At 51.6% G+C, this 19,409-nt stretch overlaps 1 protein-coding gene across 1 annotated transcript; it reads right to left on the bottom strand.

Annotated features, from left to right (window-relative positions):
• Positions 1–11,949: 11,949 nt before the first annotated feature.
• LOC116642308 (keratin, type II cytoskeletal 74-like) lies at positions 11,950–18,497 on the bottom strand. Its single transcript, XM_032420608.1, has 8 exons — positions 18,027–18,497; positions 17,196–17,410; positions 16,443–16,503; positions 15,877–15,972; positions 15,244–15,405; positions 13,940–14,065; positions 12,419–12,639; positions 11,950–11,998 (listed from the first exon to the last, which is right to left on the bottom strand). Exons 1-8 carry the CDS (start codon positions 18,495–18,497, stop codon positions 11,950–11,952), a joined length of 1,401 nt encoding a protein of 466 aa, XP_032276499.1.
• Positions 18,498–19,409: the final 912 nt, after the last annotated feature.

The following is a 19,409-nucleotide window of genomic DNA, read 5'->3' as shown; positions in this document are numbered from 1 at the left end:
GGTTTGGCTTGCCTGGGAGCAAGAAGTCATTTTCTCCATGCTGAGCTAGAGATCAAGCCCTCCCCACCTCTGAAACAACATGAAACCTTCAAATTGCTGGGCTTGCAAGCCTTGCTCATGTAATTTGGGTTTTATCTAATTAACCTGCTGTTATAGGGTAATTTGCCCCAGGCCCCAGCCTCTCCAGGGGGATGTCACTGGCATCTCACCAACCCTATCCTGATTAATCTTCTCTGGGTTCCTCCTGGGGCCTCAGGGAGCTAGAAGGAGATGAACTTCCCTGGACAGGGCAGGCCACTGGGTAGAGTATCTGGGGGCTCCAACCAGAGGTGTGTCCTCCTCTTTCCCGGAAAGAGCCCCTTCATTCAGGCCTCCCGGAGACACACCCCACTGGTGGCCTCTTCCCCTAACCCGCTGAGGACAGTGGCTGTGTCTGCTGGGGCATGAGGGGTGGAGTGACCCTCTTCCTGGCACGGGACGTGAGCCCACGGAGGGTCATATGCTTCCATCAGTTCTCCAAGAACTGGGATCTATCTCCACACTTCACCTCTTTCAAACTCCCACAAGGCAGGCTGGAGGCTGCGTAAGGCACGATCGCTGTCTGGCCCAAGCGCTGGACAGAATGAAGAAAAGGAGGATGGAATTGGGGCAGGTGGCTGAAAATTCAGGGGGTCAACTCAGAGGAGGCAGGGAGATGGCGGAGAGAGGCTCGCCAGGGCCTGGAGGCTCAAGGGAAGACTCCTGGGGGGGTCCGTCTGCTCATTTCTGTCTTTCTTCCGATGTATATGTGTTAGTAAGAGCAGGAGGAGCAAGCTGAGGACAGGAACTGTTTGTTTGTTTGTTTGTTTGTTTGTAAACATCTGTTTAGAGTTCAAATGGAGGAGCTGCTGTCCGGATGAGACTGAACTCCTATGCTTCTCTCCAACGCATGCGAGCCAGGGCTGCAGGCTGGCTGGGGGCCCCCCGGAGAGCAGGTGTTTCCACAGTGACTCTGTGGGCAGCTCCCATGAGGTCCCTCTGAAGGCTGTGACATATGTCATCTCAGTGTTCCTTTGTAAGGAAAGTCCATGGTCCTCCAGCTCAGAGACCCCCTAGTTACTCCTCCCGCCCTCCCTCCATCCTTCCTTTTCTCCCTCCAGTAACCTCTACTGAGAGCTTCTGTTGCCAGGCACGTGCCCAGTGTAGGGGACATGGGGGCTTGTGGTCTAATGCTAAAGGCTTTTCCCAGCTCCTGGAACACATCTTAGCCTGATGTCCCCCTCGATGGCTTCGCTGGCTGTATGTTTCTGGGACGTGCGTGGCAGCTCACCAGTCTAGCCTTCGACGTCCCCGCAGCTGCTGCCCCGCCCCGCCCTGTCCCACAGCTGCTGTCCTTGCTGTTCCCTGCCTCAGCCAGGGACATCTCACCCACAGGCCTCATCTCCAAATACCTCCACTAGTTTTGCCACACTATCCCTACCCAGTCTGAAACACCTCTCCTCCCCAACCCTTCTGATCCAAATCCTCTGCTCTTTCAAAACCCCACTTCAAACCCTGGTTTAACCTCATCTCCTCCTCTGTGTGCTGGACTCCTCTGTCCATTGAGACCTGTGCTGCCATGTTCCCTAGGACTTGGCACCTGGGTGAGCGCCCCATGTCCCCCAGTTGGCTCCTCCCTCTGTACCTTTCCTCAGGACCCCAAACCAGCCTCTGGACATCCCTCCCCAGGTGTCAGAGGACTGACAGTGTTGGGGGAGGGTGCATCTTCAGGGAGCGCCTGGGCCTGCGTCCACCTAGAATGCCACCAGGTAGGAGCCCAGACCAGGAGCTGGCTGCAGGGGTCTGAAACCCACTCCACCACCCAGCAGCACTTAGCCGCTCTAAGCCTCTGTTTCCCCAATGTAAATGGGGTAGTAAACTCCTCATGGGGCAGCTGTAACAATTACATGCGCTAACCCATGAGAAGTGCTCGGCATGTGCCTGCCGCTTAGTCAATGTTTAACCGATATTATCAATGACCAAAAGTAGGGAGTAAAGTAGAAGTTAGGAATCAACCTGTCCTCTCCTCTTCTGCTCTCTCTCTTTCTTCCTGTCCTCTGGGAGAGGACATCTGGATCAGCACAGCTCCAAACAGTGTCATCTGCTGTTGGAGGACAAGGAGGGACTAATGTTCCCAGAGATCCCAGGCTTAAGGAGTCTCTCCACTCAGACCATTTCTGATCATGGAAAATTCGCCATTAGAAAGAATAATAATAGCCACTGTTTAACAAGTGCCTGCCAAGTGCAAAACTCAGTCAGAAACACATTTCAAACGTTAGACCTGTTGCGATTGATCCATTTATCAGATATTTACTGAGCACCTACTAGGTGCTGAGGGGGGCAATACAAAGTATCCTGTCCTCAAAGAATTTAGCTTCTGGATCCATCCAAATGCAGGTGTCCCTGGGAAAAGCATCTCATCAAGCTATTAACAAGTCATTAACACCTTAGCGTGGATTAGTTAATCAGGTACTGGCCATCGGGAATGAAACACCCAATGTCGTTGATGAGGATGATGATAGGAGAGGAAGGAGGAGAATTTTGGGCCACCCACAGGAAGGGTGGGCCCAGGTAGAGCTCCCGGGGTGCCTGTGTTTTTGCTGGAGGAAAAAGGGAGGGACGGAAGGAAACCAGGACAGAGCCACAGTTCAGCCAGGTTACGAAGGCCCTGCCCTAGCCTTAAGTCTCTGGGGAGACTCAGGGGTATGAAGAGGCAGAGCCCCCTGCTTTGGGAGGCCCCCGATGCTGGTGGGGGAGACAGGAGACAATTTCCCACTTCCCATGTCCCAGCTTCATCGTCCCCTCACACCCTTCAAGGTACCAGGATCACTTGGTTTTCTAGCTGAGAATTAAATTCTGAGCCAGGCACAGACATCTCTAAGCCTCAGTTTTACTCATCTGTGAAATGATGGGGAAGTGTGTCAGATCAGAGAAACGCCCAAGTTTCCAGGACCCTGTAGCTTTCCTTAGACGCTCAAGGAAAATTTAAATTGCTTGTTCAATAAATTACATTTGTATGGCTCTTGGTTTTATAGCCAAAATGTTTTATTTAATTTACGCAAATAACTTGTAGCTTTTTTGGTGTTTTTTATTTCTACATTTGTGATGATAAGTTGGCCACGCTTGTTGTGATCCCATGGCCCCAGTCAAGACCCATTGGCTCCTTACTCTCAGCCTTCTGGGGTCTGATAAACCTCCAGAGAAGGCCTCAGAGGGAGAGGGGCAAGAAATCTAGTACAATCCAAGAGGGTAATTGCTGGATGAGAGAAAAAGAGAAGACACAGAGGAGAGGGGACACTGAATCCACAAGGACTGCCTGGAGGAGGGGGTTTGGGTTCTGGTCTGTTAAGGGAAAAAACCTTGGGTGGACCAGCAATGGGGAACAGGAAAAGCAGCCCAGGAAGGGCATTTGTGAGGAAGGACCCTCCAGCTGGAGCAAGCGCTGGTGAAGGGCGACCACGGGTGATGACTCCTAGAGCCCAAGCTGTGTATGTGATAGGGTGAGTGATAGGGAGGCGTTGAGGGCTCTTGAGCCAGGCAGAACCTGAGCAATGCAGTTTGAGGAAGCAGAATGTAGCTGCTGGTGGGTAGGAGTATCGGGGGTGGGGAGAGGCTGAAGGCACTGGGAGAGGGGCAGGTGGTTCTCTGAGCAAATAATTGTCTCCAAAATTAGAGAGAATGAGCTGAGTTATGTGGATGACATCAGCTCAGATCCTGCCAGCCCTCCTCAGCAGACTGACTCAGGAAGGGAGCATGCTGCCTGTGAACCCCGCCACAGGTCCCCCTCCTCGTACCCCTGTACCCCGTGCAGTTGCAGGCAGGTGGGGCACTGAGCCCCAAGCCAGCTGGATGGAGCGCAGTCCCTGGGGGACTTGGCCACAATCAGAGCCACGCATCTGGGGGCAGGACAGCTGTTTAGCAGGTTTGCACCTGGCAAGACTGAAGGTGAGCTCATCCCAGAGGAGTTGGGATATAAAGGATGGAGAAGGGCTGTCCTGCCAGGCACTCAGCTCCACTCCCACCTGCAGTGTGGCTGCCAGAGAGGCTTCCTCCTCACTCAGCTCTGGGGCCAGGAGCATCTCCTTTGAGCTTTGCTGGCCATCTCCTTCCTCCAGTCCCACCCGAAGCTTCTGGTGAAGGGTGTGGATTCGGGAGTCTGAGGATCCCGGTCCAGGTCCTGCCAGGTAACCATGGGCAGGTCTCCCAACTTCCTAAGCCTCTGTTTCCACAGCTCTAAAAAGGGGGATGCTCATACCTGCTGCACCTACTCCCAGAGGTGGATGGGAGACACCGCGTAAATGATGATGATGAGGATGATGTTAATTTTACTAATGACAGCTACCGCACGCTGGGAGCTCTGCCGGGCACTGCTCTGAGCACGTCCCATGTATTAACTCATTTAGTCCTCACAACAGCCATGTGACGCAGATACTATCATTACCCCATTTTACAGATGAAGATACTGAGGCACTAGGAAGTTAAGTAACTCACTGGAGGTCACACAGCTCACGAGCAGAGGAGCCAGGGCTCGATCCCAGCAGCCTGGTGGTAATGTGCACTCTTAGCCTCTATGCTGCCCTGGCTTGTGTACAGATGTCCTGCGCAGGTGCTGTCCTTCTCCGGGTGCACGGGACCGGCTCTAGCCTCCTCCAAGCTCGGGTCCTGAGTCCCCACTGTCCCTCCACCATCTGAACCTCAGCGTGATGAACGGCGCTCGCCAGGACTGACTTCCTCCCACTCCTCCTCCTGCCCCAGACCCTCCAGCCAGCAGGATCTGACCCCGTGCTCTCCTTCTCAGCCTTCTTTGCTCTTCTGAAGAAAATTAATGTAGCGTCTGGACATCGGTGAGGATGGATGGCGGGTGCCTATGAGGTGGTTATGGGTTTTTCACACACATCAGGTTTTTCCCTGATGTCGTGCTCTGGGCTGTTCTCCCAGCCTCCTGCCCACTAGGGCAGCTTGTCCTATCCTTTAAGACAAACTGAGACACACCTCCTCTAAGAAGCTCCTTCCCGATTTCCATGCCCTTCCTGCCAGGGTGGGCTGCACCTCTCTGCACACGCCTGATTGCCCAGGTGCTGTGTGCATCCCTCCAGAATGATCGAAGAGGTCCCTCTAAGGTCAGGCAATGCCTTTTGCTCCTGTGGCCCCAGGCTCCAGGGCTTGTGCCAGCTGACAGATGTGCTCCAGCGCCTGTCAGAGGGTGCATGTGGGTGCGCATCTGTGTGGGGGTTGTCGTGAACATGGACATGAGCACCGTGGGTGTCTGGCCCGTGGGGAGGGGCATGGCTGTCCCAGTGATCTGCGGCTGACATCTACTGTGGTGGGCCAGAGCCCGACTGTACCAGTTGTTACGTATTTTGAGTATCTTCTGCAGACATGGGCCTGTGAGCCGGACAGCACGTGTCTGCGTACGTCTACACTGGCTTCTGACGACAATCCACCTAACAATGGGTCCCTATGGGATTAGCTCTCTGTTCCTCTCCATTAGTGACACACAGGTGACTGTCCCATTTTCATCATATTCTTTTTCTTTAAAAAAAATAATAATTTACTTATTTATTTGAGAGAGAGACCACATGAGTGGGGGGGAGGGGCAGAGGGAGAAGCAGGCTCCCTGCTGAGCAGAGAGCCCGACGCCTGGCTTGATCCCAGGATGAATCGATCCCAGCACCCTGGGATCATCACCTGAGCGGAAGACAGATGCTTAGCCAACTGAGCCACACTTCTTTTTCAAGAATAGCCAAGGGGGGAAACATGGTGACTCCCAGCTGGTGACCAATTGAGGCAATCACATTCATTCATTCATTCAACATCCCCGAAACCATGAAAATAGGAGAGGTTCTGGCTAGTTGGGCCTGAAAGAACATCCCTTCCTGGGGACAGCAGGATGGACAAGGTGACTTCTCAAGGTCACAGAGCATCCATTTCACTGAGAACTTCTCTACCAGGGAACACGGATGAATCAGTGAGAGCCTCACACAATACCAAGTTTGGAAGCTAGGGAGAACATTTGTGAAGGTGAGGAAATGGGAAGGTTCGAGGCCAAGGGAAAGGCACAGGGAGGAGAGGCTGGGAAGACCGGCGGCTCCAGGAGGCAGGGCACACACATTGTGACTGCCTTCTTCTTTCACATTCCGTGATTCATTCTTCAATTACGGAGCAAGCGCTCTGGGCCAGAGGAAGATAGAAGCTGACAAATCCCCAGGGCTTGCCCTTGGCCAATCGAACGGAGGGCTAGTTATCTCTGTCTCCCTACTGGGCCCCACTGCTCCCCCATCTTGATTCCAGGTTGCTATTTGCCACATAGTGGGAAAGTCCAGGGGCAAAGTCCAGGGACACGGTTTCTTTGGCCTTTTCCTTGTTACCCATTCCTGCCTGAAATTTTATTTTTTATTTGGGTGAGATTCACATAACATAAAATTAACCATTTTAAAGTGAACAATTCTGTAGCATTTAGTGTATTCACAATGTGGTGTAATCACCACCTCTATGTCCGTACATTTCATCACCCCAAAAGGAAACGCAGTACCCCCTAGCAGGCACTCCCCATTCCCCTTACCCCAGTCTCTGCCACTGTCAAGTTTCTATGGATTTACCTATTCTGCACATTTCATATGAATGGAATCATACAATATGTGACCTTCCGTGTCTGCCTTCCTTCACTTAGCATCACGTTTTCAAGATTCATCCATATTATAGCGTGTGTCTGTACTTCATCGCTTTTTATGCCTGAATAATATCCCGTTGCAAAGTATATACTACATTTTTTTTTATCTATTCATTCATTATGGACATTTAGGCTCTGTCTTAGTCCTGCCAGGCTGCTATAACAAATACCACAGACTGGTACCTTATAAACAACAGAAATTTACTTCTCACAATTCTGGAAGCTGGGAAGTCCAAGGTCAAGTCACCGGCATGGTTGCATTGCAGAGGGGGCCCTCTTCCTGGTGCATAGCCAGCAACTTCTCCCTATGTCCTCATATGGTAGAAGGGGTTAGGGAGCTCTGTGGGCTCTCTTTTATTAGAGCACCAGTCCCATTCATGACCTAATAACCTAAGTACTTCCCAAAGACCCCACCTCCAAAAACCACCATCTTTGGGGGTTAGGGTTTCAACATGTGAATCTGGGGGAGACACAAACACTCAGACCATAGCAATCTGTTTCCACCTTTGGTTATTGTGAACAATGCCACTATGAACATGCATGTACAAGAATTTGTTTAAGCACCTGGTTTCAATTCTTTTGGATATATAGATAAAGGAGTGGAACTGCTCATATACCAGTCCTATGTTTAACTTTATGAGGGACTGCCCGACTGTTTTCCACAATGGCTGAACCATTTTACATTCCCACCAGTCATGTACAAAAAGTTCCAATGTCTCCACATCCTTGCCAACACTTTTTACTTTCCATTATTTTTATTACTGCCGTCCTAGTGGGTGTGAAGTGGCACCTCATTATGGTTTGGATTTGCATTTTCCTGATGATGAGTCATGTTGAGCATCCTTGCATGTGCTTTTTGACCATTTATATGTTTTCTTAGAAAAAAAGTCCATTAAAGTCCTTTACTCACGTTTTAATTGGGTTGTTTGTCCTTTTGTTGTTGAGTGCTAAGAGTTCTTTGTATGTTCTGGATACTAGACCCTCAGCAGATATATGATTTGCAAATGTTTTCTCTCATTCTGCAGGTTTTCTTTTCACTTTCTTGGTAGTGTCCTTTGATGTACAGAAGTTTTTAAATTTTTATGAAGTCCAACTTTCTCTATTTTTTCTTTTGGTGCTTGTGCTTTGGTGTCATATCTAAGAATCCTTTGCCACATCCAGGGTCATGAAGATTTATCCCTTCATTTCTTCTAAGAGCTTTATGGTTTTAGCTCCTATATTTAGGTTGTTGATTGATTTGACATAACTTTTGTATATGATGAGAAGTGGGAGTCCAACTTCACTCTTTTGCATGTGGATAGCCAATTGTCCCAGCATGTCCAGGAATGGTGTTGGCATCCTTGTCAACATGGCCATAAATATATGGTTTTACTTCTCCAAATCTTTTAAACGTATTTGTGCTAGTTAGGAAGATCCTATGAGCATTCTTTCCTGCGTGTCTCTGTTAGGTGAAGCTCCCTTAAGTGGAAAACCCAGCAAAGAATAAAGCCAGTCCTTGCCCTCGAGGCCCCCAAGTCTGGCACTGAAGGAATCAGTCACACAGAGAGATTATCTCAATCGCATGTGGAAATGTCATGTTGGACGTGAGTAGTGGACACTGCAAGGTTCTAGAAAACAGGCGCTCAGCCCAGCCTAAAGATTCATGAAGGTTTCCAGGAGGAGTGGGTACCTGGATGGAATGTCAAAGGAGCAATAAGAGTTGTCCAAGTAATGAAAGGTGTGAATGAAAGTCTCCATGCACAAAGACTGTGAGCATAAGCATCACCCGGACAGATGACTCAGCCCATAAGTGGACCTTCATTGGAGGTCTACACAGAGCAAATGAACTGGATGCTTACCCTCCCAGACAGTGTGGACACTTCCTCACTCCCCTGGGCAGCTCTCCAATCAAAACTTCCACGTACACCTCTTCCTTCCAGTTTTTTTTGCCCTGTGTGCTGAAGTCAGACCCACAGAATTGGAGTTGGTGACCACGGTCCTATCTCTATGATTTGCTCTCTTGGGCTTCAAAGGAAACTTCAAATTCAAGAGCACAGTCATCCTTGTGCACTTCTCAGGATCTTAATTAAGCCCCAGATGACAAAGAATCTCTCCATTTCTCAGGCAGATAAACCGCAACCAGAGAGGCTGCCCCTCTGCCCTCCTCAATACCCAGCACAGGACATGTTGCCTCAGTCTCCCAAAATCACATCTACCTAGCCTCTGAGTCCTTCACTGTGCACCCAGGACTGGGCACAGCACCCAAGCCTCATAACCCAATGGTCAGAGGCATACCAGCACTGTGGTCCTGGAGGAGGCAACCCCACGGATGGTTCATGGTTCCTCTAAAGGCTGTTTCAGGTTGTGGATCCCACCCACACCTCCCCTCCCCACAGCCCCTCTTACTGGATCACTGGGAATCTGGTCTTCGGGGAAAGGCAGAGCATCAATGCTGGGAAGGGCCTTAGGGTGGTCCTGGGGTTCATGACCCAGGGAATCAGTCCATGGATGGGCTTTGGGGGGTTTGCAAACCTCTGAACAGGTAGACATAATTGTGTACCTTTTTCAGGGGGAAAAGGCCCATAGCTCACATCAGTTGGTCTGAGTGTAACAGGTGACAGGTTAGTGGCTGAGCCAGAACAGAATCCCCTTAACTCCCAGGGCACTATTCCCTGTACCCACAGTGACCACAGCAATGACATCAGAGGGAGGCATTTGGGCAGAAAGCCCACCAGACTCTTGGACTCTTGTGTCTCCCAAGGTTTATTGCATCTTGGCACACCAGAAGAGGACCTCCATAATACATGAAAGGCACAATGAGGCCAATGGAGGAGGCAGCTTGGGGTGAGAGGCCCCGCCCTCGGAAGGCCTGCCCCTGTTACCCTGAGGGCTGGAGGGGCAAACTGCTTAGGACACCCATGCTACTAGATGGATCAGAAAGCCCATCAGAGGGCTGAATTCTGCAGGCCAAAGCTATCAGAACCCCACCCAGCTCCACTAGCCACTTCAGAAAATTAAGATCTCCCAACCCTCACCAAAATAAGCACACAAAACTTGTCCCTAAACCTACTGTGATGGTGTGATTTAAGTTCTCTCTCCAGGAATCTATGTGCTCATCTTTCTAGTTATTTGCTTAAACTTCCTCCTCCTCCAGGAGGCCTTCCTTGTTTAGCTTCTGCGTTCTGGTCCCTTCTCAGTAATGCTACATGGGTCTTCCTTTCCCTGATTTGTACCAGGACATGGCTTTGCATGTATGTCCATTTCTCCCATCAGCCTTGAGATCACCTCCAGAGCAGCGTGCTCTGATCCTATTCCAGACTCCCTAAAATCTTGTGCACGTGTGTGGGGCGGGGCCCATTATCGTTAGGGGGTGGGCTATTTGGTAAGATTGACACACTGACAAGACACACACTGATATCACCCAAGGGCAATTTATTGAATATACAGCAGAAATCCAGAGTCTTTAACTAGAGCAAAGGAGGAATATTCTTAGGAATATTTACATCAAGAGCCATGACTTCTGGGCTGGGCAGTACCATCAGAGATAGATCAAGCTCCCCTCACTGAACACAGCTCATAGCAACAGGAATTGAGAATCACAAGCACTGCAGGGTACGATCCTAGTGAGAGGACTAAAGATAAATCACATACCCACAGTCCTTGACCAAAAGGCAACATAATCATGCTGCCCTCATCAAAAGAACCGAGTGTTTGAAAAAATTCCCTTTGTTACAGAGGCAGTGATATGCCATGGAAAGAATATAGACCGTGGAGTCAGACAGACCTGGGCGCCATTCCCGGCCCGGGGAACTCAGTGGGTAACAGGGGGGCGGGTTCTACAGCCTCTCAGAGGCTGGGGCTTCTCCTCTGTCCCAAGGATGCCGATTGCACCCACCTTGCAGACTGGGCAAGCACGAGAGGCAACGCATACAGGGAGCCTGGCACATAGCGGCCACAGATCATAGGGTAGTAGCTCTTACCAATAATAGAGGAGTGGGTGGGTGACACAAGGTGGCAGGAAACCCCCAGTTCTCTGTCACTTGGCTTCGCAAAGATGGGTACAGCTGGTAGTCTGAGCATATACACTTTTTCTCCTGAGTAAGGGGGTCATTCCGCAAAGAGCTTTTGGAGGGGACAGGCAAAGCCTGGCTGACCGTTCGCCTCTTGGGCACACATCTCCATCCTCACCCCGAAGCTGGGGTTGGGGGCGGGACCTCCCAGACAGCTGCTGATTCAGCCTAAGCGCAGAACATGACTATTCCTCCCCCCCTCCCCACCCCCGGGGAGGACCATAGCTTCCCAGGGCCAAGAAGGTAATTATAGGCTGTGTCCCAAAGCCTCCTGTCAGCTGAAGGCAGTAGGGAAAACAAGAAGTCACAGAGTCCACACAGGACCTGAGGAGACAGAGAGGCGACGGTGCCAGTCAGAGCTGGACAGTGAGGGGAACCACAGCACGGGTGGCTGAGTGCGCTACAGACAGTCCCAGGACTCGGTGGGGGGGAATGGGGGACAGTAGACATCTCTGGGCTGGGTGGAGGCGGCAAGGGCATCCCTTCTCCCAGGTGCTGAGGGGAGGGGGCCCCTGGGGCTTATCAGGCAGCTTTCCTGGCTGGGGCGCTGGCAGAGGAGCTCTTGCCCTTGAGGTCTTGGGAGTCCTTGAGGTCTCCCCCGCGTGCTCCCTTGGCCCTGGTCTGCCCGGCCCAAGCGCTGCCAGAGCTGCCCACCACGCTGCCGGCCCCGGCGTCGGCACTGGCCGAAGAGTTGGGGTGGTAGTAGCTGCTTCCCCTGCTGCTGATGATGGCTGAGGAGGCGGGGCCAAGAGCAGAGAGGAAGGGCAGCAAGGGTCAGTCAGAAAAGGAACCATCCCCCCTTGTCCCCAGCAACCCTCAGCAGTCAGGGAATACCACCAAGATGAATGAGCGCCGTGATGTGCCGGGCTCTGAGTAAGGTGGGGACCACATGACACAGACGTGATCTCTGCCCTCCTGGAGTTTCCTGGACCATTTGGCCCCCAAATGCACATTTTCAACCCTCTCTCTCTCTCTCTCTCTCTCTCTTGATGACAATACCCCGGGGAGAGACACGGAGGAAATGGGGTGGGCATGACTTCAGCACTGTTGTCATGGGACAAAGGGAAGTAGGTTTTCTTTGAAGACAGAGAAGTTTCAAAAGACAGTAACAGAAAGTCCCAGATTGGGGGAGACCATGAGTGGAGGGGGCATCGCCCTACCCTGGGGTCCCCGACTTTCCCATCCAGCCAGAATCCCCACCCGACCCATCTCTCAGGGATACTTACAGATGCTCACGGAGGATGGGTTTTCACCAGACATCCTGTAAGACAGAAAGTTAGAGAAGGATAAAACCTCAGCGAGTGTCTACCCTTAGCTAAACCTTGATGGGCACCTGCTTTACCATGTATATTATTTTAATTCATCCTTAAAACACTGTGTGAGATGGAGATTATAATCCCATTTTACAGGTGAGGAAATAGAGATGCAGAGACGCTAAATGATCTGCCAGGACCACAGCTTATATGTGCCAAAGCCAGTGAGGAAATCTGGTCTGTCTGATCTTACTTGTTCTTCTGCCTGTTTCGGGTTTGAGCTCCCCTCGCAGGGAGCAGCAGCTGAGCTCCCCAGTCAAACCACCACCCTGTGCTCATCTCTTTCATCTTCCACTTCCCAAATGTCCCCAGCCCAGCAGAGAGCCACCCACAGCCCCTTCTCCCTAGCATTCCCCTCCACCCCGCACCTGCACTCCTCGCCCTCCAGCAGCTTGCGGTAGGTGGCGATCTCCACGTCCAGGGCCAGCTTCGTGCTCATGAGCTCCTGGTACTCGCGCAGCATCCGGGCCAGCTCATCCTTGGCCTGGTGCAGGGCTGCCTCCAGTTCGTCCAGCTTGGCCCGGGCGTCCTTCAGGGCACAGTCGCCCCGCTGCTCGGCATCAGTGATGGCCGTCTCCAGGTTGGCACACTGAAAGCCAAAGAACAGGGAGATCATCAGAATGCAAAATAGTTTTTAGATCTTCTGGGTTAGGTAGCACAACCCCCTCACTTCCCAGATGAGGCCCGAGGTGACAGCGAGTAAGGCTGCAGAGGCAGAGCTAGAGCTAGGCCTCCTCTATTTTCTGTTGCAGATGGATATTCTGTGAGAAGCTGCTGAAGCAGTTGCATTTCATGAATATAGGAAGAAACTCGTGATGTTTGCAAAGTTGTCTAGTCCCTGCGGTTGGAGGCCACCAATGGCTCCAGGTTGAAAGTACAGGAGAATCATGCTGAGACCCCAGCCAGGACGCCTCTAGGGATTGGACAGCATGCCAAGGCACCACTCTTGTCAGATTCCTGTCTGCAGGACAGCTCCCAGTGGGGACCCTTGCTACCTATAAGCACCAAGGGTGAGTGTTTCTGGAACACTCCAGCACTCTGCAGGGAGGGTCTGGCTAAATGCACCCTTTCTCAGCTTGAATAGGGCGTGGAGGTTGTAGGGACTCAGGGAGGAGAGTGGGCACTGCTCTTTCATGTTGGTGTTCTATCACTAGTAGAGTTGACTTGGTTCTTTGGGGAGGACACAGGAAGAATTCACCACCCCCTTAATATCATCTCCCCACTGACATGGTGTTTAAGCTCTGCTGCTTTCAGGGAAGACAGGATTCCCTAGCTGAAGTGGACATGGTACCGTGGTACAGGGCAGGGACACCCAGGAGGGCTTCATCTGCTGCTGTCCTCCCTTGGTCACCAGGACAATGCCCCCACCCTGAGGGCAAGAACTTAATGTGGCCATGGAGGGGCCCGGGACGCATTCCCCATGCACCCCCCTGCCACGTGTTTTGCGTGTCCAGTGGGAGGAGGAGGCATGGGACCTGCTGTCAGAGGGCACATCTGAAGGGGATGTAGAGCAGGTTTGTTGCACACAGAAAAGGTCTGAGAAAGAGGGGGAAAGAAGGAGGAAAACTGATTTCCATCCTGACTGTTGATAACCAGCTGGAGACCTTGGGCAAGTCACTTCCCTCTCCTTATCTGCCCATCTTCTTTATCTGCAAACTGGGAGTCGGATGAAGTAAGCTCAAGGCACTTCCCAGCTCTTAGCAGAGTGTCAGCTCCGACCACGGGTACAGAGGCAGGTGGGAAAGAGGGACAGTGGATGGCTGAGGGGCTCCCAAACCCAGACTGGGAGATATGCTTTTTACTAAAGGGTGGGCTCCAGTTTCTCCATCACAGAGGATGAAATTGAACTTCACAAAGAACTTGACATTCTTTGTGAGGTTGCTGCCCACCTGCTTTTTTACATTTGCAATCTCACACCGGATCCTCTGGATAAGCCGGTTCAGCTCTGACATCTCGTTCTTGGTGTGTTTGAGGTCATCACCATGCCGGCCTGCTGTCAGCTGCAGCTCTTGGATCTGGTTTCCAGAGATAGAAAGTTGGTTATGAGACAGGACTGCACCCCCCTGCCCCCGATTCGAAGTAGAGGAAGGGTCCTGAGCAAACAATTCCATGGTTGGGGCCAGCCAGGGGAGATGGCTCCAGAACAGGACGTGTTGGAGCCGGGGCCTGGGCATCCTTCCAGCTATGTGGTGGTGGTTCCGACCAAGAAGTCCACCCACATCTCTAAGCAGAAACTGTGTGTTGGACCCATCCTTTCTCATTGCCCTGCCTGTAATCTTTCCTGAGCTGCATGAAAGAAAGGTGCAGGTCACATTTATTAAGCACTTCTGAAATGTAGGAAGAGCTCTCCACTCATTAAACACCTCTTTACAGAGGCCTCTGTTAAAGGCCAGATTCTGCTCCAGGTGCTAAGGATGCAGCAGTGAACAGGATCGGTGAGGTTCCTTCCCTCACGGGACATACATTCTCCCACAGCCCTTTCTCAGTGACAAGTGGAGGGCCAGGAGGGGCATACTGAAGGCAATATGTACCCTTGGGGTGGTGGGATTGTTGGCTCAGGGCTTGTAGCTCATATCTTCCCCTCTTCCCTTGCCCAGTCCTCCAGAGAAGAGGGGATGATGTATCCAAGGACAGGGGATGCGGAACCTGTGATCTTTGCTGTTGATGGGATTTAACAACATGAGGAGTGCCAGAGCAGGGCAGGTGTGAAGCCCTGAAGAGCACGCAGGTAAAGGGTCTTCTCTAAGCATAACTCCCATTACCCAGAATCCACCTAGACTTCCACTTCCTACTCTTGGAAGTCCAGAAAAGAGCTCATGGCTTCCTCTTCACTCCCTGTCCCACCCTGGGTCTCCCATAACTACTCTCCACCATATTTGTTATTCTCTCTCCTTCTGCCCCATGATGACATGACCTAATCCCTGGAAACACATTTGTTCTACAGCAGAAACACCTCTCTTCTTTATTCCATCAGAAGATTGCCTGTCCCTCTCTGTTGAATATGCCCATCCAGTTATCTTTGATAATAGTCTCTACTGAGAATTCTTTTTGAATAGAATATCGTTAAAGCATTGGTTATAACCATTCTTTCATTCAGCACATCTACAAAGGTAGCTCTTTCATTCACTGGTGGAGGTGTCCCTTCCCAGGAAAGGAGAGGCTAGTGGAAGACAGAGATCCCCTTGGTGCCCACCTTGCTCTGGTATAGGGCCTCCGCTTCGGCCTTGCTCTTCAGGGCAATCTCATACTGAGCTCGGACCTTGGCAATGATGCTGTCCAGGTCCAGGTCCCGGTTGTTGTCCATGGACAGGATGACAGAGGTTTCACTGGCATGAGTCTGAATCTGGGCTATCTCCTGAGTTGAGAGGTGAGGACAGAGTCAGGGTCCCCTAGCCTCCCTTTGTTGCCTATTCGTCTTCTGGGCTGAAGTGGTGGGAAAAAGTGCCTGCTCTAGGTCTGAATGTTGGAGCCTAGGGAGAAGGCTCACAGCAGCAGGATGCACCCCTCATGGGCAGTGGGCAGTGGAGACATTTCCTATAATTCACAGAGTCAAGAACCTGTGCTTGAGTAGGACCTCATGGGGTCATTTTTTTCTGCCTGAGTGCAAGATCACTATCATAGCCCAGGTGGGATTGTCTCTTTTGTATATGGCTTCTGGGGACCAAGATCCTACACTTCCATGGCCTCCCAGTGCAGAGTTTTGCACCTTTCTATCAAAACATCTTTAATTCTGTTTATCCTAAATCCCTCTTATTGACATCTCCCCAGAAGAGCCAGGTGAGGCCGTCACTTGGCTGGGGTGGGAGAAAGACAGGAGCATCCTCACCGCATCATACAAACACTTGAGGAACTTGACGTCTTTGTCCAGAGAATCTACTTTGGCCTGGAGCTCCACCTTCACTGTGTAGGCTGCATCTGCATCCTGCCAAAGGCACCCAGAACATTCAGTCAATACAACCTTCATCTCATGAGTTTTCCCTGTCCCTGCTCCCAGAGCCATCTGATTTCCTATTGTTTGCCTGCAAAGGGAAGCATATAGATGAATAAAACTTTTTCTCATACTCAATGACTCTTTGAAAATAGAGAAAGAGGAATATTGCTCTGTTACACTGGAGAAAACAAAGCCCAGAGAGGCAGAATGAGTTTCCCCAAGTCACATAGGAGGGCCAAGCTGGACCAGAGTTTCTCTTTTCCCAGACCAGAATTCTCTCCTGTCTGTCTCTGTCCTTTGCCTGGCTGTGTATCCCGCCTCTTTAGCTTGCTAGAGGCCAGAACAATGACTCCATCCCCACTCAGGCATCAGCCCCTCCCCAGAAGGCCTGGGCTGGAGTCCTGAGCAGAGCTGGTTGGGATGGGGATGCAAAAGAGAGCAAAGGCTCTTCACTTCCTTACCTTCTTGAGCACCACAAAATCGTTCTCAGCTGCTGTGCGCCGACTAATCTCCACCTCATACCTGTGGGCAAAAAGAGAAGATAGCAGGGGCCTCAGTCCCCTGGGCCAAGAACCTCCTGTTCTCACTGGTGGGCAAGTGCTCAGGATGCAGAGTCCCTGCCGGATCTCCTAGAGGTGAGCGCTGCACAGGCTGGGAGTGGCAGGACTATGTCCCTGAGTTATCTCATTAATATTCCACTCGCTGGATGCTAGGAAAATATCCAAGTGCCTATTAGTTTCCCCAAACTGGCCATTGAACAAGTCACTGGATCAATGAGCATGGAACTCCTTCCTATCAACCAGGTAGGAAGTTCTCATCAAACAGGGCAGGCTGTTCCCCCATAACCAAGGGAGGGGTGTGAGCCCCTGGCCCTGGTGCTTGCTCTCTCCCCTCCTAAAAAGTGGCACAGAGATTGGGTTTGCCCAGGAGCCTCTGGGAACATGACCCATGACCTTGGTGGGACCTGCTCCCCTCTTCTTGTAGTCCTCCACAACGTCTCGCACCATCCTCAGTTCCAAGTCCAGCCGTATACTGTCCCTGGACTGCCTGGCCACCCAGAGAGGGCCCTCATCTTGCCTGGCTAGGGGAACTCAGGATGGGCCATTCTTACCTGAGCTCAGTGCCCCTGAGGCCAGAGGCAAGTGTCCCATGGCTTGCTGGGAAAGCCTAGCTCTGGCAGGCCAGTCAGCCTATAGGTGTTGTGTCCTGCTCACCTTCTCTTGTAGTCCTCCACTGCGTCCCGCACGCTCCTCAGCTCCGAGTCCAGCTGCACCCTGTCCCCGGACAGCATCTCCAGCTGCTTCCGCAGGTTGCTGATGTAGCCCTCGAGGATGGGCTCCAGGTTCTTCCTGCAGTTGTTCAGGTCCAGCTGCTGCAGCAGCTCCCACTTGGTCTCCAACACCTGGTTCTGCTGCTCCAGGAACCGTACCTGGGACCACAATGGAAGTGATCATGTCCATGGACATAGACTATTGACTCTCAGGTTATATAGATTTTTCTAAAGTCATTAGGCTCAGATGTTGACTCTCCACTCATGGAATTCCATGCAAACTAGACCCTTTGCAAGTGCTCATCCCATAGCTTTCTAGACAAAACCAATCCCTGAAAACTCACGGAAGAAGGAAATGCCATAACTTTCTTTCATTGCCGGACTCAGCACCCAGGAGATGCTCCTCCTGATGACTCAGGTAAGTGTTTCTTCTATACCGTGAGCCCTCCCTTCCCAATGGTGTTGATTCTACCAGCTCTTCATCTTCTTTAAAGGGCTGGAGATTCGTCCAGCTGTCCTCCAGAAACCCAGAACTTCTTTCTCAAGGTGGGGCTACCCTTTACTCAATTTTCCACCCATCTCTGCAAAATCCCCCAAGGAAGCAACACATTCATTTATTCCTTTGTGCTACCCAGCTTACAGGACGTTATGATGGGGGAGTCCTTCCTGAGGCCCAGTTGCCACCTTTCCATCCACAGTGCCCTGTCCACTCCCCGGCAGCAGGGAATTGCTCACATCTCACTGAACTGTCTCATCCTCCTCCCATGAAACCCACCTTATCAATGAAGGAGGCAAACTTGTCATTCAGAGCCTTGATCTGCTCCCGCTCCTGGATGCGCACTCTCTGGATCTCTGGGTCCAGCTCCATGTTGAGGGGGGCCAGGAGACTCTTGTTGATGGTGACCCGGTAGATGCCCCCGGGTGGGCACATGGATTGGCACACAGGCCCTGAGGCCACACTGCCAAACATGCTGCCAGCAAAGCCAGTGGCTCTCCCCCCTCCATACCCAGAGCCAGTCCCAAAATTATAACCTCCAGTCCGAACACCACCAGCAGCCATGTTGAGGGAAATACACCGATTCCCTCCAAGACTGTAGAGGCTCCGACTGCCAAAGCCAGCCCCAGGTCCTTTGCCAACTGCACGGTAAGAAGCTGCACTGCCCAGAGCCTGCCTCAGCACCACTGCTGAGTGCCCACTGAAGCCACCCTTGTCACCACCAGGCTTGATGTTCAGTTGCCGATTCATGCTGGGAAAGATGGAGTTAACAGAGTTAGAGAAAGCAGTCAGCAACGGATAGAGAACACTCTGATGAGGCGCCCAGAGTGCTGCCTCCTTTTATCCTGTCGAGCCCAGGACACCGGAAAAGGGCGTCTCTCCACTATCTCCTTTCTTTGTGCTGAAGGGCCAGGAGCCATGGGTAATTTGTAGAACAGAGATCTCCAAGCTCTTTGCGGCAACAAAGCGTTTCTGATAGCCAGCAGAATATGCTGCCCTTGCAGACTGGATTGGTCTAATCGGGCATTTATCTGTGCTCTTAATTAGGGACCTGGAGATTTATCCCCTTCTGAGATCTCCTAGCTTTCGTTTTTTCAGGGCTGCCTCCTTCTTGCTTATCTATGAGCAAGGAGCAGGGGCAAATGTCTGGCTTTATCCAGAAAGGGCTCATCCAAAAACCCAAGGTTTCCTCCCAAGAGAATCCATCTCCTAGTATCTGGTCTTGTTGAGGAGCCAAAGTGTTCATGCCAGAGAAGAGGAGACTCAGAAAGAGCGTGAGGGGTGTCTTCAAAGATCTAGATCCAAGCAGAATTTCCAGGCATCACTCTTTGGGTCGCTAAGAACCCCAGCTGTCCAGTGGTGGAAAACACCCCAGGAAGATAGTGGAAATGACCCCACAGAGTCTGCATGGTCCTCAGCAGGGGTATTGTCTGGGGCTTTCCGTGGGCGAGGACTGGGTAGTGGTGACCTTAAGGTTGCCTTTTCAACAGTGAGAACCTTTTCAGGCAGTGGGCAGTTCCTGCAGCCACATTTTTGCTCCCAAAGTTGTCCGCCCCATCCTAGGAGCTCAGACATTAGCTCTTCTCTGGGAGAATGTTTCCCCAACCCTTGGGCTCCCTGTGGAAACATTCCATGCCCAGGGACCAAGAAACAGAAGTCCCT

The sequence above is a fragment of the Phoca vitulina genome, unplaced genomic scaffold (genome assembly GCF_004348235.1).
Source record: "Phoca vitulina isolate PV1807 unplaced genomic scaffold, GSC_HSeal_1.0 scaffold23, whole genome shotgun sequence".
NCBI classification, from domain to species: domain Eukaryota; kingdom Metazoa; phylum Chordata; class Mammalia; order Carnivora; family Phocidae; genus Phoca; species Phoca vitulina.
The sequence above is the reverse complement of the archived record's forward strand: the minus strand, read 5'-3'. Positions and strand labels throughout refer to the sequence as shown.